The sequence below is a fragment of the Poromitra crassiceps genome, assembly GCF_964638095.1.
Source record: "Poromitra crassiceps genome assembly, chromosome: 4".
In the NCBI taxonomy this organism is placed as follows: Eukaryota; Metazoa; Chordata; class Actinopteri; order Beryciformes; family Melamphaidae; genus Poromitra; species Poromitra crassiceps.
In genome coordinates this window covers 24,964,923-24,991,379 of record NC_139626.1, presented here as the reverse complement: position 1 = coordinate 24,991,379, position 26,457 = coordinate 24,964,923, and the positions used below count along the sequence as shown (strand labels likewise).

General features: G+C 45.2%; 1 protein-coding gene across 2 annotated transcripts in view; it reads left to right on the top strand.

The window, feature by feature from the left end:
- LOC310775432 (ataxin-2-like protein) overlaps positions 1 to 26,457 on the top strand; it is a 33,438-nt gene that overhangs the window by 2,799 nt on the left and 4,182 nt on the right. The window contains exons 3-19 of one of the 2 annotated variants that reach the window (XM_083635578.1): positions 3,160 to 3,216; positions 3,726 to 3,797; positions 4,126 to 4,285; positions 4,732 to 4,853; positions 5,220 to 5,311; positions 5,753 to 5,995; positions 6,239 to 6,684; positions 7,474 to 7,560; positions 7,654 to 7,767; positions 9,897 to 9,968; positions 10,801 to 10,862; positions 12,338 to 12,660; positions 12,857 to 12,923; positions 15,687 to 15,818; positions 16,149 to 16,206; positions 16,921 to 17,099; positions 25,927 to 26,068. In XM_083635578.1, the coding sequence (XP_083491704.1) occupies positions 3,160 to 3,216; positions 3,726 to 3,797; positions 4,126 to 4,285; positions 4,732 to 4,853; positions 5,220 to 5,311; positions 5,753 to 5,995; positions 6,239 to 6,684; positions 7,474 to 7,560; positions 7,654 to 7,767; positions 9,897 to 9,968; positions 10,801 to 10,862; positions 12,338 to 12,660; positions 12,857 to 12,923; positions 15,687 to 15,818; positions 16,149 to 16,206; positions 16,921 to 17,099; positions 25,927 to 26,068 (2,428 nt within the window). The remainder of the gene's footprint in view (positions 1 to 3,159; positions 3,217 to 3,725; positions 3,798 to 4,125; positions 4,286 to 4,731; positions 4,854 to 5,219; positions 5,312 to 5,752; positions 5,996 to 6,238; positions 6,685 to 7,473; positions 7,561 to 7,653; positions 7,768 to 9,896; positions 9,969 to 10,800; positions 10,863 to 12,337; positions 12,661 to 12,856; positions 12,924 to 15,686; positions 15,819 to 16,148; positions 16,207 to 16,920; positions 17,100 to 25,926; positions 26,069 to 26,457) is intronic. The other variant, XM_083635579.1, reaches the window with a different exon arrangement.

The window sequence follows — 26,457 nt, the reverse complement described above, 5'->3', positions numbered from 1 at the left end:
TCAATAGAACTTGTGTGGCTACACATCAAGGGAATTGTAGTCCTGGATTTAGTGGACTACAAGTTAAGGACACAGTACATGAAATACAATTCTCAACAATATAAATAACTTCAGTATCAAAAGCTATGAGATGTGATTTCTTTGTGACATCCTCCATCTTGGTGTTTGCAGGACTTAGGCCATGTTCACATTACAGGCAAATCCGATTTGCTGATAAAGTCATTAATCATCATTATCTTGATTGGTTTCCCAAATCTGATTTGGGAGTGTGTCCACACTGCCACAAATCTGATTCTCAAGTCGGATCTGTGTGTCCAGACCTAAACAGCCTATCTGCATGGGTTGCTATGGTAACGACGTGGGCGTCAGTAAATACGTACGTTGGTGACATGGTTTTCCTGCGCAGAAGCATTTGATGACGAGTTGCGAGTGACGTTCAAATCGGATTTGGTGGATCTGCGCGTCCGCACTGAAGTCACATCAGTCGAAAGCAGATTGGACACTACCTCCATATGTGGTTTGGGACAAGTGACACAAATCAGACTTGGAGCGTCCAGACTCATAAAACCAATCTGGATAAAGTCATTAATAGGTCACTAAAGTTCAGATTTGGCCTCCTAGTCTGAAAATGGCCTTAGAGACCTCCAACCAGATGCTGAATTTCTGGCACGTTTTAGGTTCACCAACTATTTTTAACCCCCCAAAAACTTTTTATCAAGTTTATAAAAGCTGGTGAAGATCATACACACGTCACTGAGACAGGAGTAAAAAACAAATGGCGACGGGCATTGTTTAGGGATTGAATACACTTGTGAAGGCATGAAACCGACACTTGTAAGGGAACCGGGTGTTTGTTCTGCAACCAGCAAAAGAATGCTCTTTTAACATTAAGTAAATCCCAGACACAATGCCGCTATGTACACTCTGATCTCTGACCACACAGCTTTGGCACTCACAGACCTGAACGTGATCTGTCTTTCACAATTTACAATCACAGACCTGAACGTCATCTGTCTTTCACAATTTACAATCGTCATTCAGCATAAACACGTGGCATTGCTTTGACTGTTCTCTACAGAGGCCCCCAGGGGTCACCTGGTAAGAAAACAACTATTGATGTGGAAATCCATATTATCACTGATTGGTAAACGGTCGCACGGCTCCATGCGCATGGGAAAGTAAACCGTCCGGAATCAGTGAGCACAGAGGTCCCTGGATTAGTAGACCATGCACAGGGATTTGTAATATGTATATTGGTAATAACATCAAACAGGGACACCACAACGTCCTACAGAGTTGTATACAATTTAATTGAAATGCGTTTTGTAAAAGCATGATTTATAAGGAGTAAATATCTTTCATATTTCTTATTCACACATTGGATCATAAATTAGACCTACTGATGTGATTAATCAATCGTTATGGATCATTGTCTATGTGCTATTACAGCTCAGCTGAGCTCACTATTAGCATTGTGGTGACCACAAATGGACTGTTAGCGACCTCTAGCGGACAACAGCCGAAGGGGCTGAGTCACATGACTGGATTCGCATGGCTGCTGGACTATAAAGGGCCACCTTCTGTCCTCGCCCTTTAGTCTCCACCTCCTCACCGAGGAGGCAACTAGGCTGCAGCTCACAGCTACTAGCTAGCTAGGGGGAAATAAATGACGCCAGCGAAGTGCTGGGTCGAATGAGAACCGACTTGTCTCTGTTCCTGTCGACCCCACATTGGTGACCCCGACGTTCCTGCCGCTTGCAGGGACCACGAAGAAGCACAAGCAAGCACCGGGACACAAGGCTGGCCTACACCGCGCTAGCCCACCCGGACGCCAACCCCAATGCTAGCTGGCCCAATGCTAGCTCTCCTGAGCACCGGCCACGTCCTCTGCACCTTCCCCCGTGAGTTGCTACAACTTGTAGTGACTACGAACACGCACCGAGCTGATGTGCACAATGTTAGTTTTCGACGGCCCAGCCCTGGCTACCGAGCTAGCTGCCACTAGGTTTAAGGTTAGCATTCAACTGCCCGGACCTAAGTGAGCTAGCCGCCATGATGCTAATGCCGGTGGCCATGTCCTCTCCCGCCAACTCCGGATCTCATCACGTACCACGCCCTATTGACCTGGTGGGTTGTGGCTTGAGTCGACAACGCGGCTGGATGCCTGTTCCCCTTGCGCCGGCTACCGAGGGGGTGCACCGGAGCTGCTTGCTGAGCTGCCGGACCCGGTCTGTTTGGGAGCCACCATTGCTGCATTTTGCCTCAACAGTTTCAGCTTCCACCACGACGACGACGGTTTCGACCTTCCCTGCTACACGACAGCTCCGGCCACGGTTTCAGCGGCGGCGACCGCCGCTACAGCTCCGGCCCGGTACCATGCCGCACCACGACATCCGTCCCTATGGCAGTCGGCGCCAAGCCGCTTCGCTCTTTGCCATGACATGAGGCCCAGCACTCCGATTGAGCGCCGACATGTCTTCAGGCGGACCTTGCCCCTTTCTGCCCGCTTGCAGGCATCCCACTTGCACGCCTCACACCCCAGGGACTCTGATTTGTCTTGTTGATGTTTTGCATGCTTGTGTTTACATGTTGCAGTTTTCCGCACTTGCTCTTTACTAGTGACAGTCGCCATCTTTACTATGGGTTGAGGGTCAGAGAGAGCAAACTCCGACACGGAAGCCCTCTATATCGGCATCTGCGTAACTGCGATGAACTTCACCCACTTTTGATTGACAGCCATTAGAACCAATCGATGAGCGAGGTGACCGTGACACTATATGTATGCCAAGCTGTGTGTAATTGCTCTTGCTCACTGTATATAGTCCTTGTTTGATGTTATCAAAGTAGATATTACAAATCTGTGCGAACGGTTTAGGAGTAAATTGCTATAAAACCGTGCCCACTGATTTCTCTCTTCTTTCTTTAACCAGGTGACCCTTATTGCATTGGGTTTATAGATTAATAATGCTGTGTGTTGAATATCCATTCATGCAGCGCTGAAATCTGTCAATTGTTTTTGTTCTTGCTGCCTCCCCCCACATACACACGCACACACACACCTCAAGAACCTTTCAGGCTCAGAATGCATTTTTACTCTTAAGCCCTTTGGTTGCTTTATGCCTATTTTGTCTGATTGGCGTCACGCTTTCCCATCTGTAGGTGTTTGAGGGCGTTTACAACAATGCCAGAACGCTCCATTTCCTCACGGCTGTCGTGGTGAGTCATGTGCTTTATCGTTGTCTTTCTCACAGCATGCTGATTTAGCGCTCATTACGCCAGCCAGAGACTTCATGTCCCACAACATCATCACCCTCACTCTCCAGCTCTTATAAACACCATTTCTTGTTAGAAACAAGATACAAACTCATTCCAAAACGTCCTCGTGATCCGTCCTGTCTCAGGCAGTGATAGCCTGAGGTTTACAGCAACTGGCTTGTGATCTGAAGGTTGCGGGGTTGACTGACTGGGAAAATCTGGCAAGAGAAGTGTTGTTGGTGTTCATGGAGAGGGAAAGAGTTAATCTCCTGCCTTAGCTACTCCTGCACCATCCATGCTTTGGGCATAATCTTCAGTTGCCCTATTGAGGCACGGACTGTCCCTAAAAGACTGTGGTTGTCCAGGACAATCCACAGATACTTTTTCAAGTATATTATTGTAATTAAAATGTGTTTTCCTGGTTCCTGGTTCCTCAAGGTTTTTATTGACAGGCTTTATCTGTCTCATAGGGTTCCACCTGTGACATTAAAGTGAAGAATGGCAATGTGTATGAGGGCATATTCAAGACACTCAGCTCTCGGGTAAGAAACACATCTTGACCATACAGGCACACACACCCCTGTATCATTCATTTTACAAGGCACTGGTAGTCATCCTCTCACGGTGATGGTAAACTCCAGTAACATTATGCCATCTTCCTTTTGTTTATTTAAAAACGAGTAGTAGTCATCATTATTGTTGTCTTTGTTCTTTTATTGTGCCCTTATGTGCTTTTTGTAATTGTGTATGTGTCATCTATGGACCAAGCGTCTGCCAATAAAGGTTTGATTGATTGATTGATTGATTATTGCTGTAATACCTGCCCTTCAGTTCACACAAACTTCCTCACTGCTGGTGTTTTGTCTTCAGTGTGAGTTGGCGGTGGACGCAGTCCACAAGCGCAGCGAGGAGGAGGGCTCGACGTCAAGCCCACCCCGGAGGGAGGAGATCACAGACACCATGATCTTCAACCCCTCAGACCTGGTCGCTATGATCTGTAAAGATGTTGACCTCAACTATGCCACCAGAGGTACACACAAACACGTCTCACACACACACACATGGGGCTCTGGTGGCCTAAAGGTTAGAGAAGTGAGCTTGTGACCGGAAGGTCGTCGGTTCAATCCCTGGGACCGGCAGGATAAATCTGGGTGGGGAAAGTGAAAAGGCAGTGCTTGCCCCTCCCTCATTACCACCACTGAAGTGACCTTGTCTTGAGCAAGGCCCTTAACCCCAACCGCTCCAGTGGAGCTGCTCAGTGGTCAGCAGATCAGACTGTGGTTGTACTGGGCAGCTTCCAGGTGTGAATGTGAACAGGGCATCTGGCTGCTCATATCATTTTTCAGGACTGGGGGCGTGATCACATCACATTCTAGATGCAGCATGGGACACCCTGAACACGTCATTTTTTAGTTTTTTTTTCCTGTGGCAAGAAGCGTCTGGTGCTGACTGATATTGTGTCGCTGTTGTTTCTAGACACCTTTACGGACACAGCCATCAGCTCCACCCGTGTCAATGGAGAACACAAGGAGAAGGTGTTGCAGAGATGGGAGGGAGGAGACAGCAATGGAGAGAGCTATGACCTGGAGAATGATGCAGTGAGTCTCTCCATCTCTGTTTTACCCACACACACACACACACACACACACACACACACACACACACACACACCAACCAACAGACAAGTCATAAAATACCTATTGCCCTCAGAAATTGTATTCATTTACACCCTGATTCAGAAATAATCACAAACACATATGCACTCCCTCATTTATCTTAGCTGCAGTCCTTGAAACAAATGGGACTGTCTAATTGAGATAAATTGACATAGAAAATCACAGCTTCTGCAGATCTGATCCTCTATTTGAGCGTTATTTCAAATGACATCATGCCATATTAAAACCCTGAAGCTTGATGAATGCATCCAGTGAAAACTCTAAACTTGTGGTCTCTTTCTCTCTCAGTCCAATGGCTGGGATGCCAACGAGATGTTCCGCTACAATGAACAGAAATACGGAGTCCAGTCAACATATGACTCCAGCCTCTCCATGTACACGTACGTACCTGCTGAATTATTATTCACTTATTATAAAGATGTGCCAAAAAGGCTGTAGAAAGGAAATGACACAAGTAATGACCTAGAGTAACGTGGAAACATTTTGCACATTACATTACGTCACATCTTATTGTGAGTTCTAGTTGTTTATTAAGTAAAGTCATTGTGCTTCTATCATTTTGGTAATAATTTGTAATCCCCAATCTTTCCATCTACCCCACTGCAAGCTGCTCAAGTACCACATACCCGTGGTTGGGAATCACTGCCCTAGATGGCAGTGATGTCCAGTTATGTGCCATTGAGGGGGGGCAAGAGTAGGCAGGTTTTCACCCCAACTGCAGCTGATTTGACTATTTCAGAGATATGTACATGAGATTTTACATAATTATTTTGCACCCCCAACCCCCCCCCCCCCCCCCCCAAACCAATTCCTCCCCCCAGTGTGCCACTGGAGAGGGGAAGCTCAGAGGGCTACCGGCAGAGGGAGGCACGTGCCACTCGCCTGGCTAGTGAGATTGAGTCCAGCCCCCAGTATCGCCACCGTGTCAGCCTGGAAAATGAGGAGGGCAAGAGTGAGGAGGAAAAGTACAGTTCCGTGGTGCGGGACGGCGGTGATCGTGAGAGGGGCCGTGAGAGCCCCCGTGAGCGTGAGAGAGGCAGGGACAGTCCTGGAGCCAGCAGCAGGTGAGAGGGGTGGTGCTTAGGTTTTTTTGGGGCAGGGAGGTAGATGCCATCAAGGAACACTCTAGAAAAAGTCATTAAGAAGGTGAGTGGCACAGAAAATTTCTCAAGATTCTTGTGACCGGAATCCTTATTCCACCAGATATGTACTGTATAATAGTCAAATTTGGCGTGACTATATCTGGTCCATGCCCATGTTTTGCCCCAGTATGTGATATAAATGTATTATCCTTCTTTCTTTGCCAGGGATGGCAAGTACATTCCGTTACCCCAGCGTCAGAGAGAGATGAACCGGGAACGAGAGCGTGGTGAGAGAGGCCCCGGTGGGCCTCCACCTCACAATCGTCTAAGCGGAGGTTACCGCTCCACCCCTTCTTCCTCCTCGCCCAGACCCCCCCTGCCTTCTGCCGCCGGCCCCCAACCTGGCGTCTCCCCCTCAGAGCGAAACAGCCCCCTTTCTGCCCGAGGCGGGGCCTACGCATCCCACCACCCCCAGGGAAGCCCCAGCCCAGGCCCCGCATCCGGCCCTGCAAGCCCCTACACCCCTGCCTCCCCTGGGGGGCCGGCCGCCATAGCCTCAGCTTCGGCAGCCCCGTCCCCAGCCAGCCCCCCCGCCCCACATGGACACACTGTCCCCCACTCCCACTCACTCCCACACTCGCTGTCTGATGCTGGCAGGCCTGTCAATGGAGGTGAGTGGGATGTGTGAACTTGTATTAAAGATGTGTTTTACCAACCAGGGTTCCCACGGTCATGAAATTCCTGGAAAAGTTATAGAATTAGAAAAATTGCGCTGCACATGTTGACGCTTCACTAGTATCGTGATATTCAAAGAATTCCCAGGTTTGGAGTTAGGGAGTTCACTGCATCATCATCATCATCATCATTAAAATTGCCTAAGTGGGCATGCGGTGTTAAGTCAGGATTTGTGACATCACCGATGATGCCATAAATCAGTTAATTCTGATGTCATCAGTGATGTCACTTGAGCAATTGTGGTCATCAATGATGTCATCAGTGATTGTCACTCGAACAATTGTGATCTCATCAGTGATGTAATAAATCCTTCGTGGCTGAGGCTATATACTGTAAGTAAAAGGAGAAGAGGGGGAAAAGTTAGTTTGTCCAGTCTCTCCACCTTAGAAATCGTGTGCGCGTAGGGAGAAGAGGACACAGGTGAGTTAAGGAGAAGAGTTGGTTTCTCCAGAGTCTCCACCCTAGAAATCGAACGCTAGTGTCTGAAAAGGGCTTTGGGGTGAAATGCATGTTGCTACAATGTACATTTTATGTATTATTACTTAAATGTCATGAATGGTCATGGAAATTATATTCTGGGTCCTTGAAAAGTCATGGAAAGTCATGGAAAAGTATTAGAATTTTGTCTGTGAAAAAGCGTGGGAACCCTGACCAACATATTGGCTTATTGCTCATGAAACATGTATTGGAAAGAGGATAAGAGAACTTGTTTTTGCCCCTTTCAGTGTCAGCCAGAACATCTCCCAAAGCCCAAAGACCTCCACAGTCGAGCAGAACAGTCCGCACTCCAAACTCACACACTCAGTCAACAGGTAGACAGTCTGCTGTCATATAAAAAAATGCATACCTTTTATTATTAATGAACTTCACCTTAAAACCTAACCTCTGTTTTCATCCTCTTCCAGCCACTCGCTCTCCTAAATCAGGCCCCTCCCAGGACACGCCTTATTTGGACACATCATCTGTTTCCATGCCCGCCCAGAAGACGTCTGGCCCCGCCCCTCTCTTCCCTGTAGATGGTAATGTCCCACCCTTTGCCTCCTGTTGCTGTTTTAGTTAGACCTTCAGTCAAATCGAATCAAAACCATTTTTAATCTGTAATGAAGTGAGCTCCATCTGCCATAATGAGAGGGTCTCAAGATTGCAACTAACGATTATTTTGATAATAGATTAACCGGTCGATTATTTCGTTGATTAGGATAAAAACAAATGCGTGGATTTTATTTCAACAATTTTATTCGAAAACAAAATGTCCCAAATTGACTTAGTCCACAAAACTGCTGCTTGACTGGACCAGAGTTGTCTAAACAATAATGAAAAATTATTAAAAATAAATTAATAATCAGAATCAGAATCTCTCAATGTAAATCACTACCTAGGATTTGCTACTTAACTCATTCTCCGCCATTGGCGTCTTTGAACGTCATTTACGAGATACCGCTTCCCGCCATTGCGGTCATAGAACGTCAAGCTGTTTTCATCGTCATGTGATGGATGGCTCTCTTACTCACCTTGTGAAATACTACAGCACCTCTAGAGTTGTACAGAAGCGACCACAATTCTCCAACAAAACCAGGAAGCAGAGACAACAATCTCCCGTCCGAAAAGCTCCATAAAACAGCTCCAGGCACTGCTCAAAGCGTGGTCCGGCAGCTTTTAGCGAGCCACGGACTCCATGACAGCGGGGCGGCCTGTCACTCAAACCTGAAGGATTTTCTTTCCACCGGGCGCTGACAAACGTCTTGTCCTCAGGTAATCCAGTTCCTAAACTCTCACACCGTGTACATTTCAGCCTGTAGATTTGCTCCTGACCTCCAGATATGGACAACCAGTCCCCCCCTTCCCGGCTCCCCTCTCTCAAGAGCGGGGTGAATCTCTCTCACACCGGTGGTACGGTAAATGCTGTGACCTCGGGCGCGTTTGGCCGGAAAGGGAAATCAAATCATCATGGGGTTCATAGTTGAGTGTAACACTGTCTGCCAGTATCCGCCATCAGAGACATTTATTCGGTTCAGGACCCGAAGAAGAAGAAAATATTCTGTGGATCTTGGAAAAATAGTGAAAATGATCAGAAACCCTGGCGGTGGCTGGCGACTTTCCCTTTGAAATTCTGGCGGGGAATGAGTTAATAGGCTACCTTTAACAACACGCCATGAACTATATGAAGGTAAATGTTTCTGCAGTACCACTTTCTCCTTCTCACGCGCGCACACACACAAACAAACACAGAGACATATCCACGTGATCAACAATAAACTACTACTAGGGACAACAAAATACCTAATTATAGACATGAGAATAGATTGAAAGATTTGTGGTCCCAAAATGCCAGTCAATAAAAAATTCAATTTTTCTAGCCTTAGTTTGCTAGACTAACATACCACCTCGGCTCTACCACTAACTAACGTAACTAACTAGCCGCTCGGCTAACGTAAACACAAGCCATGCTTGTTAACCTGGGTGGTGAGCAAACACCGCACCGGCTATTAACGTTAATGTTAGATAAACGAAACGAACTATCTGCTGTGAGACGAACATTTCCACACTTCATAATGTCACGTTAGTTTGCATATCGAATTTGTAGTAGCATAACGCTAAGTTAATTTACCCGGCTGAGCTCCCTTCACCCGTCATCATCCATGGATCCAACGTGTTTTCGTTTCAGGTGTTCATGCATTACCGTGGTACGTCATGTCATGCAAGATCGACTTTGCAGAGTTTGCATGCAACAGTCTTGAGTTTTAGTTAACGTGAAGTGCTCCCATACTTTTGATGATTTGGGGCAAGTGGCTTTCTCCTCCTCAGCCATGTTTCAACTTGTTGCTCTTGCTGCGCATGCCGCTCATCATAAAAGCGAGTGACGTAGTAGACTCCGCTACAGCGGGGAGTGACGTAGCCAGCTCTGCGCCTCAGCAACTAAGCTGTGGGCAACTGTTTTGCAAACAAAACAGATGGCTCTGCGGCCCAACTCATCGTGACCCAGCGAATCGATAATGAAATTCGTTGCCAACGAATTTAATAATTGATTTTTATCGATTAGTTGTTGCAGCCCTAGTCATCTCATAGGAGAAAGTGACAGGTGTTGAAGTTGAAATCAAATGAAGCGCTGCATTTACAGAGAAACTGTCTGTCTGCCTCTTCTCCACAGTGAACGAGATCCTTGCAAAAGAGCGCTCAGCTGAGAGCCCCAGCAGCACAGAGGATGGCAAGAGTAGTAAAGGTATGTGCCGGATTTAAAGTTGGTACCAGCCAATTACTGGAACATGTTGGCTGTGGCTTGTAAGTTTCTCCACTGAACTAAACATACGCTTTTCGATCACTAAGTTGGCTTGTGAAATTCACTAGCCGCGGTGCCCAAATGACTGAAAGTTGCATGCCTTGTTTGTTTGTTTGTGCATGCATTTGACAGTAGTTGTCTGTGTATTGTAGTAATTAGGATTATAAAGTACTTCCACTCTCAAACTATAGAAGGCCCAAAATGCATTTCACTGCTGTTGGTGTTTTTATTACGCCTCCGGCGGCGATAGCCAGGCCGGAGGCATTATGGATTCGGGTTGTCCGTCCATCTGATGTTCGTTAACGCGATATCTGAGGAAAACCTTGACGGAATTTCATCAGATTTGCCTCAAACGTCGACTTGGACTCAAGGATGAACTGATTTGATTTTGGTGGTCAAAGGCCAAAGTTCAAGGTCAGTGTGACCTCACGAATGCCATCCCCAAGTTCGTTAACGCGATATCTTAGGAACGCCTTGACGGAATTCCTTCCAATTTGGCTCAAACGTCGACTTGGACTCAAGGATGAACTAATTACATTTTGGTGGTCAAAGGTCATGGTCACTGTGACCTCACGTATGCTATTTTCAAGCTCGGTAAAGCCATATCTCAGCCTTCACAGAATTTCTTCACATTTGGCTCAAACATCAAAGTCTGGCCAGACATGGATGTCAACTGCTCGTTGGCGGAGGCATATATCCGCGGTGCCGTCGTTCTAGTTGTAATCTTTTCACATTTGTTTGGTATTTCACCTTTGGTTCCTCTCCCTTCCTCCAGCTTCCTCGGTTCAGCAAAGGTCGCAGATTGAGGAGCTGCGTAAATTTGGCAAAGAATTCAGGGTAAGAGTTCACCAGCTTCTCTCTATGAAGCATGACAACAGAAATCCAAATGGAAGTGTCCTCAAAAAGCACTGGTGTTACACTGCCACATGTCTCTTCATATGAACAGTGAAACATCTGACCAATGCAGATATTGCTTTCTAAAGCAGATATTGGCTGATTAGTCTGTCTTTGTATATATATATATATATTTGATTGATTGATTATTTTATTTCCATGTCACACACAATTGGTGCCCAGCCCATATGGGCTTATGAGGCATGAAAGTACAAGCAAACATCAGTAGGTTTCACGAACGGAAGTACGTTTTGCATCGCGTGATTGCGATGACATGGCAATTACTCGAGTGACATCACTGATGACATCACAATTGCTCAAGTGACATCACTGATGATATCACTGATTACATCACAATCGTGCCTGAACCACACCGCCACCCACTTAGCCAATCTTAACTCATTGAGTGCCAGCCACTTTTGGAGAACGGACGCTCCCAGTGCCAGAGTTTCAGAGCGTTTTCAGTGATTTCTCGAGGCCCACAGAATATTGTGTGATATTACTATGTAAACACCGAACACGCAAAAAGAACAAGGAGACTCTATTGTATCATCAGCAAAAAAAAGTTTATTGATACCATTTTCCGTTCTTTAGTTATCAGCCGGAGAAGATAGGTCAAAAACAGCAAAAACATGCATTTCCATCTAGAAGCTGAGATATTCAGCCTTTTGTGAAATGCAGCATTTCAAGCACATTCACTGACTCTAGCTAATATTTTCTGATGTAGTGACGTGGTGTAGTTCTGTGGAGCCTGCGTGCCCCACCCCCCTCTCCCCCACTCAGCTGCAAACTCCTCCCCACACGCACCCAGTCTATTTTCGGAGCCTCCGTTTTTGCGGGCGGTGCGGCTCACAGCGCGACAGCGCTGCGACAGCTCACAGCGCGACAAGGAAATGCCAAACGGGACTGCAGGTAAAAGTTTGGCCCTTCGGGGTCGGGTGCTGCCTTTCTGGTGGGTAATCGTGTGGAGAAACTATATACAGACAGAGGCAGAGGAGCTCAGTTGTGTGCGCGGATTGATTGCTGTTGGCAGGCACCGTCAAGCAGCAGCCAGAGCAATCTACATGGCTCTGGGCTGCAGCATGAGCGGTTTCTGCATGAGCAATTGACGACTTTAGTCGTCAATGGCACTCTACGTCACTAAAAGAATTGACGACTAAAGTCGTCATTGGCACTCAATGAGTTAACAAACAAAAAAAGATAATTCAAGCCTGAGCTCATCCTGTAACCATCCTGTATATGTGTATCAGTGCATTACTATCAGACATTGAATTTAATATTTGGCAATTACTGTTGAGCTAACACCTCAAAAAAGGCCAGATTCAGATCTTGACTTGTGTGCCACCATTGGAACGGTGGCACACAAGTGGAACTATATTTATCCACTTGCTTAACTTTTATCGCTCTTGCTCCCCCAGCTCCAGTCTAGTGGCGGCAACTCTAGTTCTCCCAGCTCCCCAGCAGCAGCGACCCCTCCTGCCTCGAGTGAGATGGCCCAGGCCGGCCCGGCCAAACCCTCCCTGTCAGATGCTCACCCAGCCTCAGACACTAAAGCCCAGGCCCCAGCTTCCAGCCCTTCACAGCCCCAGCCTCAGTCCTCACCGGCACCTGCTGAGGACCCAACCAAGGACGGCGCCGCTGCACCCAGCGCCACAACAACCGCCACCACGGGGCCCATTTCAGACAGGCAGTCGCCAGCCATCCCTCAGCCCGCCACTACACCAGGAAGCGAGGAGAGCAGGTCAGACACAACAGAGAGGACAGGGGGTGTGGCTGAGTAAGTTATGAATAGGGGACTAGAGATGTGTCATTGTAAATTAGATAGATCAATTACTTAGTACTTTGTGATGTGATATGCTTATTAGATTTGGCTAAATGACTTCCTTCATTGTGATGTGCATAATAGTTTGAGCACATTTTTCCCCCTTTTCTCCTAGCCAAGTGAAGAAGTCAACACTAAACCCCAACGCTAAAGAGTTCAACCCTGTCAAACCTCAACCAATGGTAAGTCAACAGATTTGTGTCAAAAAGTTGCTCAAACTTTATTATGCTGGTTAAAGGAAGGAACATGCCAGCATTTTGGGGGATTTGCCTATTTGCCATCTTCCCGATACGAAGACGAGAAAGATAGCTGCTCACCTGGCGTAATCTAAAGCCACTTTTACACAGACATCCCACAATAAAGCCGTTACGAAGGCCGACAAATGAGGCAGCATTGCCTTTTTACACAGTGCGAGCCGGGGTTCCGGCATGATGTTCTATCCTTGCCAAAGACATGTGAACAGCTGTACCTGCTGCGCAGAAGTTTGTGCACCAGCTGTGGCTAGGGATGCACCGATCCACATTTTTTCACTTCCGATCCGATTCCGATACCTGAATTAAGATATCTGCTGATACCGATATTATTCCGATACCGATATTTTTCTTGAATATACAATATAGGCAAAGATTTGGCCAATTAAAGATTTATTTTTTAAATATACCTTGCAAAAAGCAGACAAAATTAAGAAAATATACAAGGCAAAGAAGGATACTATTGTACATGGGCAAATTACGGCCAGCACCCCCTGTGTGGCCCGCGCTGGACTTGCAAACCCGCCCGCCCCGATTCTGATCCAATTCGTGAATTATGTCAGTATCGGCACCCGATACCGATATTGGATCGGATCGGTCCCATCCCTAGCTGTGGCCATACAAATATCAGCATATTCTTATTGCCCGTTAGCAGAGCACCTCAGTTGATTTACAAGGAGTCTATTTAACGAGCAGCTTTCAATATTCATCTGATCGACGTCATGGATCACAGAGGCAGCAGCAGTCTGCTTTTAATAACGTTATCATAGTCCCCATTATAGACCACTTTGTTTCAGAAAATACTTTTCAAAGTTTCACTGTCTGCTTATGTCTCATTACTCGCTCGTCACTGACACGGCCGGACAAGGCCTGATGTTAAACGCGTGCTTTGTAAATTGTAAATGTAACAGTTGTCTGTATTCCTTATAGGGAGTTATGGATTTAGTAGGCTATGAATGGACAGGAATAGGCTACTTGTTTTTCATAAGGGAGGGAACACAACAGGAGAGCGAGACTGCAGTAACAGCTTTTTCTCTCTCTCCGTTCCTTTGATTCCACTGCTGTATGAATGATATCTGCTTTGGTTTTCTTATTTCCAGTAGTAACCTGAAGCTCAGCTGTTTTTTTTTATGAATGAGCTGCTTCCTGGCTCGTCGTCTCACCCCTTTTTAGACAGACGTTGATTCTGTGCTGTTACTACCTCCACTGGCAGAACAAAAGGCATAACAAAATGTGTAAAAGCTGCTTTCACAGGCTGTGTAAAAGCTGCTTTCACAGGCTGTGTAAAAGCTGCATTCACAGGCTGTGTAAAAGCTGATGTTTTTCTAAGTCAACTTCGCATCTCAGGGCTTGTGGAGACTTGGATTATGCCATGTGAGCATTGAGCAATATGGAAGCCATTGACTACCGTTCATTGTGCTAAGCTAACTAGCGCTCAGTATTTTTCTACTACATGCACAGAGAAAACAAAGGCGTCTGCTATCGTCTTACTATTGGGAAGTTGGCAAATAGGCGAATCTCCCAAAATGATGGCGTCTTTCTTTAAGGCTGTGTAGTATTTCAGAATCGGAATCACTTTTATTGCCACAGTATGCAAGTTACATATGAGGAATTTGTCTTAGTGTCTGTATGCAGCGTAGCGGTCACATCAATATACAGATAAGAAGTAGGAAGATAACTAAAGACAATCGCAAAGTTGCAAGTGCAATCAAATCGAGTAAATATGTACATGAGTGGTGAAGTGTTCTGTGGATGATAAATATGAATTTACGTTGGATTTACATGAGATTTACAGACTGAGTTAAATAGGCAGTGGATTTACATGAATTTACAGTCGGAGTTAAATAAGAGTTTATATTGAATGTACCGGTACATGAAATTTACAGCCTAAGTTAAATAGGCATTAATGTGCAGGGAATTTACATGAATTTACAGTCCCAGTTAGACAGGCATTAAATATGAGTTCCAGTTTTATGGGGGGGGGGGTTCAGTTGAGTTTAGGAGGAGGTAGTGAGTTTGTGTGTGTGGGGGCGGGGGGGGGGGAGGGGGTTGTTGGTGAGGTCTTTGGCGGAAGGGAAGAAGCTGGTCTTGTGGTGGGTGGTTCTGGTCTTGGTAGACCTCAGTCTCTTGCCGTGGGGGAGTGTCTTAAAGAGTTTGTGGCCAGGGTGGGAGGGGTCAACCATGATCTTGCGAGACCGCTTCAGTGTCCTGGCTGCATGCAGGTCCTGGAGGGATGGCAGGTTGCATCCGATTATCTTTTCAGCGCAGCGGATGATGCGCTGAAGTCTGTTGATGTCTTTGAGAGTGGCAGCAGCATACCAGACGGTGACTAGAGGACAGTTGACGTATGCCTTATGTATGTCAGGCCTGGAAAGTTATGAAGATGGAATTTGGTCATTTCATAATCATAAAAGGTTTCATAAAAGCGTTTAAAATATTGATGTTCGGTCCAAATAGTCATTACTACACACATTTTGAAGATGTAGACCAACTGTCGTTTGACTTTTGTTGTTGTTATTGTTGTCTTTGTGAAGAATAGTCATCTGGCCTAGTTGACCTTATCAGCATACATCATGTTAAAAGCAGACCAAAACCTTAAAATGCAGTCAAGAACATATAAATGGAAAACATGTAGAAACCCTATTAGTTCAGTGAGATGCAGATGTATTCAGCTCTGGTTGTTTTTTCCCACAGTCAAAGCCGAACACTGCGCCCACCCCTCCGCGGCCCACTCCTCCAAGCCCAGTCGTCCTTCAGCACCCAGGGGGGCAGGGACCACTCTGCAATACCCCCTACCTCCAATATTTCTCACAGATCCCTGTACAGGTACACACACACACACACACACACACACCAAATACCTTTTACATGGGAAGTTCTGTTTCAAATACTCACCAAGCGCTTTTTGTGTGGGAAATGTTTGGAACACACCCCATCTCTGAAGCTGTGACTGTTTTCATGGTTCCAACAGCTAATTTGCTTTCTTTGATATCAAAGTAGTTTTCAGAATTGCAAAATCTGACTGAACACAAGTGTCTAGAATTGATAAATATCACATTTTAATTTCAAGCCCCCACGAGAAAGCATCCAGTTTTGCTGAATTTGTTCCATGCTGCTGTTTTTTATGTTGACTTCTTGTTCACTGCGTCTCCGCAGCCCCAAATGTACCAGTACGCCATGTCTACAGTCAACCAGGGAAAATACAGGGGCAAAGGTAAGGGTGCGGTCCCACTCTCCAGTGATGTGAAGAGTTTCCAATTCAAATATTTAAAAGTTTGTAGACTTAAAGGCCTTGAAATCTTTTGAAAATGGATAGGTGGGCTTGAAAGTACCCTCAAACACACTTCTCATAGAAGTTTAGCTCACAGAGTTTGGAGCAGGTTAATCTTTCCATCATATCATTATTACTGAGATGACTGGGGGAATTCGTACATCAGTGATCCTATTCTTAAAGGTTCCATAAATGCCAGCCAGCATATCTGTACAAGGTTATAATAACTGGCAACACAACAGTGCAGTGATGTCTGAAAAACTGCTTTGCACTAGTCTGGGACCATAAGCTTTGCAGTTGCGCATCTGGTCTAGAGCTGTGCTCCAAAAACAATTCCGCTCTGAAAACCATTTGGCACTAAAAACAAGCTACTTATTATTATTATTATTATTATTATTATTATTACCGTACTACTGTACTACTGTACTACTCGACTCGATTTGGCGTGTCTGTGGAAGAACGATAACACTGCAGCATAAACTGGAACAAGGGTGGGCTCTAAACCGGATGTCAAACTGAACAGTAAGAGAACCAGACTCTCCACAATGCCAGTTCGCTTTGCACTGTATCTGTAATGTTTTGGAAAGTTAACAATGCAATCGAATGTTGTTTTAGCCTGTGGGGTTCTGTTGCCTTCATATTCCTGTCCCTCCACAGGCCCCGTAGTGGCACAGCGCTCTGACCACGGTACCTCGGCACCCCCCATGCTGCAGGCCGCGGCGTCAGCGGCTGGGGCCCCACTGGTGGCCTCACCCTACCCTCAGTCCTACCTGCAGTACAACCCTCAGCAGTATGGCCAGCAGCAGGTCATCCAGGCCATGTCCTACCCCGGACAGGTAGGACTTGTGGGCACACAATCCATTTTCATGATGACAAAAACTAGGAAAATAAGACAAGGTTGAAAATGCGTTGGTTCAACCCACATATTCCCAAATTCATGTATACCAGCATTTGCTCTGGAAGCTTGTTTAACCCATTGATACCTGATGCAGCATTTGTGTGTGTATCCCTTTAAGACCGCGTCACGCGGTTCGTGGTCTTAAAGGGATACACACACAAATGAGGGATATACACGCAAATGCTGCATCAGGTATCAATGGGTTAAATGAGTGTCAAATGTCTTACCTTCTAATTCACGGGCTGGATTTCCCATTAACTATGCAACAAGTTAGCCCTGTTAGTGAGCCCTGTTATTTCCACAGGGAGGGCATTGGAAATTGGGCAGCACGGTGGTTAGCACTGTCGCCTCACAGCAAACAGGTCATGGGTTCGAATCTCCACCCCGGTCCTTTCTGTGTGGAGTTTGCTTGTTCTCCCCGTATTTGCGTTGGTTTCCTCCGGGTGCTCCGGTTTCCTTCCACAGTCTAAATAGTCCATGGGCCAAGGCTCAAATTTTGACATATCGGTACCACCTGAGGTGACCGCACGATTTTGTTATTTTTGTCTTCCTACATGTCTCTAGTTTATATTTTGGTATGATAACCCTTCCGATTAGGTAGCTTAAGGATAGTTATCACTCTGTAAACAAACCTACCCCCAAAAAATTACAAAACCCTGATTTCATCATATCTCCTGAACCACACATGATAACGCAGAAAATGTGATGTCTACCCCTATGTTTTCATGGTCAGGGACTACAATGACACCCTATACAACATCATAAACTGTTCACATGAATAGTTAATGGTGAATTCAGTGGTGTTTTGGGGAATTCAGTGGTGTTTTGAGAAGGATACAATGTAATTAGTCCATGGGCCAATGGTGAAATCGGTACCACCTAAGGGGACTGCGCAATTTTTGTATTTTTGTCTTCCTACATGTCTCTAGTTTATATTTTGGTATGATAACCGTGCCAATCTGGTAGCTTATTGATAGTTATCACTCTGTAAAAAACCTTCTCCCATATAAATGACAAAACCCTGATTTCTGTGTATTAGTCCAGATGATATGTGAAAATCATGTTCACTTTTTCATAAAAGCATGAAACTTGGTACACATATAGTTTGGGGCCCCGTAAATCTTCAGAAATTAAGCCATCACAAAAATGCCTCGCGTGGCCATTTTAATTCCGCCATAAGTGAATTATGTAGTTTGCATCATATCTCCTGAACCACACATGATAACACAGAAAAGATTATGTCTATCCCTATGTTTTCATGGTCAAGGATTACAATGATACCATATAGAACATCATAAACTGTTAAAGTAACTAATCAATGGTGAATTTAATGACGTGAGAAGGAAATCACAGTTTCTGATAACTGATGCTATAGGCTAACCTCAATTCCATGACCACTCTCTGGCTAAGATTTTTTGATGAGTAATTTGACTTCTATGGGCCTTTTGTTAAAATAGCCCCCAGGCCCCTCCCAAACATCCTCCGACTTTCTGCCAGATGGCCAAATCCAAGATGGCCACTGGTACAATCTTGGAAAATTTACTTTTGAACCAGAGCACCTAGAATAATGTATGAAGACACTTTTCAGTGTAAGTCAACCACAAAGAATCTGATTCTGACATCAGTTTAACATTCTGTCATAATTTTGACCCACAATTCCAAGATGGCTGCCATCCAGTAGCGTGAAAACTTAACTTTTGAATGGCAACATATACGTATGTGGTGTTTGGGGTTTACCATTTTTAGAGTAAGGACGGAGATTAACAATGGTGAATTATAGCTATTTTAATTGCAAATCCATGCCTACCAAACATGGTTTAGTAATGACAATTATTGTGTTTTGAGGGTAATTTCATAATTATGTTAGTCTCCCCTCCCTACCGGGAGAGGAGTCTGGCGCCACGGAAACAGGCAACTGGGATAAGCCCTCCCCTGCTCTACAGCTGCTCCCCATTGGAGCGACTGTTTCAGTGGGTGCCGGATGTCTGCTCCCGGCTTATTACAAACTCTGTCATTGGCTCCGACCATGTCAATCAGAGCGGCTTCCGCTCCCTCCTCCCTGTGTGTCGCTGTAAATAGTGCCCTGCCGCCTCAGTGAAAACAACAACGCTAACTAGCTAGCAAGCTAACGGCAGAAACCTACACGCTAGCTCGTTGCTACACGCTGAAAAGGGCAAGTTGGATTGTTGGAAACTATTTTCCAAGGGCACTGCCGCTAAGCGCCGCCCAACGCAATCCCACTATGGAGACCTGCGTGGGAGGGGAGGCTGGCCAGCGAGACTATGGGAAAGGTGAAGGTGAATAGCCTATGTCCATTGTCCAACAAGTTTTCTCAATTAATTTCCCTCTTTGCGATGTGATAAAAGTTTCTCAGTGAGTTATAGTTGATTGCATTGCCTCACTGAATTATCTCCTAATATCCAATTTTAGCAGCAGAATTTGATGTCCTGGCGTGGGCACGTCCATGTGTAATGACATATCCAAAAGGAATTTTACTCTGTGCTGCACAGCATAGAGATTATGGTGCGCTCAAGCGCAGCAGAGTATTTAGCGCGTAAGAGGTGCTTTTTTTTAGCGTGTAAGAGGTGCTGCCCCGTATTCTGAGCAGAAACGGCTGATTGTGGCACGCCTATGTCCAGTAAAATTATAACAGGCATGCGCTTGTGCACGCCCCCAATTTGCATTGCGCGCGGCGTACCGCTTTTGCGAAGATAGGGCCCCCGGGACTTGCAAGAATCTGGTCAACTTCTCCTCTCCTGCAGCATGGGCTGATTTTAAGTCTGCAATGAGTGGATGCGAAAAGGAGCAAAAACACCAGACGCTGAAGTGACGAAGCATCTGGAAGCGCAGCCAGTTTCATTTTGGTGCACTTGTTAGCACATTAGACCGTTCAGTCAGACCAGCCGTGATGTGGCCGGCTCGCCCCATGCAGAGATTGTTTCGGCGTCTGATCTATTTTTGTGTGAGACCCGTGAGTGATTGTGTGAAGCCAGATAGGAAGTCAGTACAAGTTGTCACCGGCGCGGAGCAAAGCAGTGCGTCTGGTGTGAATGGCCAGGGTCCTGCTCGAGCTGAATTTACACACAGCGGCACTTCGCGTCTGCAGCATCACAATCATCTTCCACCCTCCTCCCTGCATGCATGCTCCAACCCGCTCTGACTGACTGGTGGCGACCATTTATGGATTTCGTTTCCACTCCCTCCGTGTCGAATCTGTCTATCTCAAATGCAAACAACATCAACAATGCTAGCTCGTTGCTACATGCTGAAAACGGTTGGATCTGGATTGTGCAATAAAGCAGGCCTGCTTGATACGTTTGGTGGATAGTTGTAAAGGTGAACGGAGCCTTTTTCCCCTATACCAGGGTGGAGGTATTAGCAGCCAGACTCTGCCATTGTAGGGAGGGAGTCTGGCAAGCGAGACTACCCGGGGAGGAACTCAAGGTAGGAGCTGCTGAGATGGAGTGGAGCGCTCCAAGGCAGTGATTGACCTGGTTGTGGTCAACTTGTAAACCTCCACGAGTTGCTGGAACATTGTGTTTTTGATGAATGTGTGGCCTTATTCAACTCCAACATCACATACAGGAAGACGCAGAAAAGCAAGCGCATCTAGAAGAAGCTCTATCTCCAATCTGTAGGGCTGCAAGAACCCTACATCACTCTCGTTGACATGGGCATGATCTAAAGGATGGCAATTCCATCTGCAAGAGATTGGCAGACACAAGATGGCACCCAATACAAGTGGTCGGACTATGTCCACAAGGTGTCATCCATTATCCTTGCCCGCCATGGTGATGTTGACATATCTGTGTGATCGACCGGTATGACACAGCATACTTGGCTAAAGATGATGAGCGGAATCTGATGATTCAGAATCTATAGCTACAGCTAATAAAAAGAGCTTATTTTAGTTATCTTGTCATACATTCATTAAATATTTTAATGCAAGAAATCCTGGGGGTAGTTGGTACAGCAGTACCAAGGTAAAATGGGTGTTGACATTAACATATTTTCAGTGAACATAATTCTGAAATGACTCCCAAAACATCCACCATTGTTAATCTCCTTCCTTGTGGTAAACCCCAAACGCACAGTATACCTTCCCATTCAAAAGTTACATTTCCACAATACTGGATGGCAGCCATCTTGGAATTCTGGGTCAAAACTATGCCATAATGTCAAACTGATGTCAGAATCGGATTCCTCGTGGTTGACTTGCACCGAAAAGTGTCTTCATACATTATTCTATGTGCTCTGGGTCAAAAGTCAATTTTTTAACATGGCGCCAGTGGCCATCTTGGATTTGGCCATCTGGCAAGGAAAATCCCAGGATCCTTAGGAGGGACCTGGGCGCTATTTTAACAAAAGGTCTATATAAGTCAAATCACTCATCAAAACATCTTAGCCAGAGAATGGTCATGGCTTTGAAGTTATAGCATCGGTTATCAGATACTGTCATTTCCTTCTCACAACGTCATCAAATTCACCATTGATTAGTCACTTTAACAGTTTATGATGTTCTATATGGTATCATTGTAATCCTTGACCATGAAAACATTGGGATAGACATCTCCTTTTCAGTGTTAGCATGTGTGGTTCAGGAGATATGATGCAAACTACATAATTTGCTTATGGCAGAATTAAAATGGCCGCCACAAGGCATTTTTGCGATGGCTCAATTTCTGAAACTGTACAGGGCCCCAAACTATAAGCGTACCAAGTTTCATGCTTTTACGAAAAAGGGAAGATCATTTTCACATATCATCTGGACTAATACACAGAAATCAGGGTTTTGTCATTTATATGGGGGTAGGTTTGTTTACAGAGTGATAACTATCCTTAAGCTACCAAATCAGCAGGGTTATCATACCAAAATATAAACTAGAGACATGTAGGAAGACAAAAATAACAAAATCGTGCGGTCACCTCAGGTGGTACCGATTTTTGCCTTGGCCCATGGACTAAAAGACATGCTGTGTTTGTGTAGTGTAGTATGTCTATAATCTAGTCAAAATGACCCACCCAGGGGTGCCGATCGCAATCTACCAGTAGATCTCAGGCCATGTCAAGTCAAGTCAAGTCAAATTTTATTTATATAGCACCTTTCATACACAAGGCAATTCAAGGTGCTTTACAAAAAAATAATCGAAAAAACAAGCAGCAAAGCAATGCACATATAAAAAACACATAAAAAACACAGCCGACAGTTTTAGTTAAAATATATACTCAAATTAACAAACATGAAACATTATTTCTGTTTTAAATAAGTTACAAGGCACTCTTCAGTATTATTATTACATGTACAGTCCATTTGTTGGAAATGTACAGGAATCCTTTTTTTAAATTACAGGCCGAGAGAGGCAGTACCGTAAATTCCGGACTATAAGCCGCGGCTTTTTTCCCGTTTTTTGGCCCCTGCGGCTTATATAACGGTGCGTCTTATCTATGGATTTTTTCAGAAAAAAAAATTTCAAATACAAATAAAATCTCTCTTTTTTAGCACTCTTTCTACCTATAAATCCACTTCTGTTTTAATTTCCTCTGTTGCCCTCTTTTCACCACACCGCGGACACTGTGTGCACTGTCGAAATAAACAAAGGTGTTGTGTTATGTTGTTTTGTTGAAATGTTACGGTAATACTAGGGATGCACGATATATCGGCAATCATATCGGTATCGGCCAGTATCGGCCGATTTTTTAACATATCGGTCATATCGGTATCGGTCAGATGTTGCAATGTTAATATCGGTTATCATTATCAGCCAAATTCTTCACATTGATATGAAATAATGCAGTAAATCTATGATTTATGGGCTTTTCCAAAGGCTTTGCAAATAAAGAAATGCATAACTTTTTCAAATTCAGTGTTAACATGTGTTTTTCAGTATGTACAAAATGTGATGATCATAAAAATGTGGTTTTATACAGATCATATCGACATCGGTAAATATCGGTTATCGGCCATAACAGCAATGTTAATATCGGTTATCGGCATCGGCCAAAATTTTCATATCGGTGCATCCCTAGGTAATACGGTAAATGGGAGCTTCCTCAAACAGCCAACAATCCCCTCTGTGCGTGAACCCTTACATATGGTAATTACGGTAAGCAAAGTTCATCAGCCCGGAATCACAACAAGACGAGCAGTCTGTCTCTCACTTACCATGGGGAAGGTACGCAGAAATTCGCACGACGCAGCATTCAAGCTGAAAGCAGTCGAACTCGCACTAAAAGAGGGAAATAGAGCAGCCGCGCGTACTCTGGGCATAAATGAATCGATGGTGAGACGTTGGAAAAAGCAGCAGGAGGAACTTTCTCAGTGTAAGAAAACAAAAAAGTCCTTCAGAGGCCACAAAAGCAGATGGCCGGAGCTTGAAGATTCCCTTGAGGACTGGGTGTTGACCCAGCGAGCAGACGGCCGAGGCGTTTCCACGGTGCAGATCCGACTGAAGGCAAAAACAGTAGCCACCGAGATGAAAATTGAACATTTCAGAGGTGGGCCATCTTGGTGCTTTCGTTTCATGAGACGAAAGGGACTGTCTGTCCGGGCGCGGACGACTGTGTGCCAACAACTCCCTCCCGACTACCAGGAGAAAATCGCAAACTTCGGCGAATACACACAAAGGAAGATCAAGGATCATTCCATCGAACCGGAGCAGATCATAAACATGGATGAAGTGCCCTTGACGTTCGACCTGCCACTCACTCGCACTGTGAACAAGAAAGGTGAATCGTCGATCACGTTAAGAACCACAGGTCACGAGAGAACCAACTTCACTTGTGTTCTAGGCTGCACAGCATCTGGAGCGAAGCTGCCGCCAATGGTGATTTTCAAGCGGATTACGATGCCGAAAGAGAAAATGCCCAGTGGTATCTGCGTCAGAGTCAACAAGAAAGGGTGGATGATGGAAAGTGTCATGAAGGAGTGGTTGTCTCAGTGCTACGTCCAGCGCCCTGGAGGATTCTTTCACCAAAAGAAAGCGTTGCTCGTCCTGGACAGCATGAGGGCTCATATCACCGATTCGGTCAAAGCAGCCATCAAGAAAACAAACAGCATTCCAGCTGTGATACCTGGGGGCACGACCAAGCATCTCCAGCCACTCGACATCAGTGTCAATCGCGCATTTAAAGTGGCGCTGCGCATCGAGTGGGAGACGTGGATGACGAGCGGGGACAAGTCATTCACAAAAACAGGGCGAATGAGGAAGGCAACTTTCGCACAAGTTTGCCAGTGGGTCCTGACAGCGTGGAGGAGTGTTAAGACATCCACGATCACCAACGGGTTCCGAAAGGCTGGACTGCTGCGTGACGAAGAGGAGGACGCCGCCACAGCTGAGGGCCTTCAGAGGCTGTTCGATTCGGACAGTGACGAAGAGGAGTTCGTTGGTTTTGAGAGCGACAACGAAGGAGAGAGAGGAGTGGTTGACGAAGCCACCCTGAACCTGTTCGTTTCCGACACTGAAGTTGAGGACTTTGCTGGTTTCAGTACGGAGGAAGAAGAGGAAGACGAGGAAGACGAGGATTAGTGACTTTACTTTGACTCTGTTTACAGCCGTTTGCTGCACCTTCATCTAAAAGATGAAGAGAAGGATTACGGTACCTGGTTTTGTTGGCAGCACCTTATCCTTTTGAGGATTGTTTTTTGTTTTCCAGTTATTTACTGCACCTTAACCTTTTGAGAATTGTTTTATTGTTTTTACAGCACTTTATCCTTTTGAGGATTGTTTTATTATTATTATTATTGTTTTATTTTTTATAGCTACGGTATTTATTTTGTTGAAATGTTAATAAATGGGAGCTTCTTATAGCCTATAGCCTACCCTACCGTAATGCTTGTTTTGTTGAAAATAAATGGGAGCTTCCCCAAACAGCGATCTCTTTCCCGACATTCCTCTCTGTGCAGAACCCTTTCATATGGTAATTAAACATCAAAACACCCGCGGCTTATAGTCCGGTGCGGCTTATAGAAGAAAAAAATAGTCAATTTTGGTGCTGCGGCTTATAGACCGGTGCGTCTTATAGTCCGGAATTTACGGTAGTTTAGTAGCAGTTAAAAGCAAGAGTAAACATAAAGGTCTTTAGCTTGGATTTAAAAATAGGCAGAGTAGGGGCAGATCTAATGTGTTCAGGGAGTTTGTTCCAGTTATGAGAGGCATAGTGGGCCATGAATAAGTAGCTTGCCAAATAAATCCAAAATGTATTATTTTTTATTGTCTTTTACTTTTTATGCATAAACTAAATCCCACTCATGTATAGCTAGCTCAGTATCTACAGTATTTAACATTATAACATTATTAAATCATGTTAAATACATAATGATACTGTTCAAATGTGCTTTAATATGTACTTGGGCGGGGGGGGGGGGGGGGTGGGCAAGGGCAAAAGAAGTAGCTCGCGACTAGTTTTATTTTTGTAAGTAACTCATTCTACAAAAGTTTGGGCACCCCTGATGTAACCTGTGTTGTGTGTAGCTATATGATGAGGAATATGACTGTGATGATGCTATGTAAAGCCCTTTGAGTTTGAGACATGCTTGTAAGGCCAAAACTAAAGGTCAGAATGGAGGGATTATAATGATGGTGTAAATGGAGAGAGAAGGGGATAGTCTTTAACTTTATGAGCTCATTATTCAACCCAGTGCCAAAGTGAAGAAGAGGAGGCTAATAAGAGCCCCTTGAGGTAATGAAGCTCCTGTATCTCACCCCCACAAAATGTGATGTTGAAAATTGATAGATTTTCTTTTCTTTCTCTCTCCCACTCTCCAGCCTATGTACTCCATGCTGCAGGGTGGAGCCAGGATGATCGGTCAAGGCGGGGGTCCCCACCCTCAGGCCCTGGGACCCCCAGGAGGCCCCCAGTTCCCTGCACAGGGAGACGGACCTCAGGGCCCACAGCAGGGCATCTACGGTAGGTAACACCAAACACAGGGCAGTGAATGAGAGAAGACACCTCTAATGACTACGGTAGTTCACATGATGCCAACAGTGTTGTTTTAGCCAATTGTACAATGGCAGCTTTTTAATGCTGACCGTGGAACAATTGCTAAAACAATCAAATAAGCACATAGTTTGAAAGTTGCATTGGTATGCTATCTAAAGGGAATAGCACAAGATGCATGAAATAGAATAGCGACGTTATTGTCCCTATGGCGAAATTTGGGTTGCAGTGTAACAAACTTGTGGTGATAAAAGAGAAAAAGGCGAGAGGAAAAAGTGAGACAGACATGCAATACACCGTATAATACGCAAGTATGATGTGGAAATGGAATTCAGCCAGAGCGATATTGGTCTCATGAT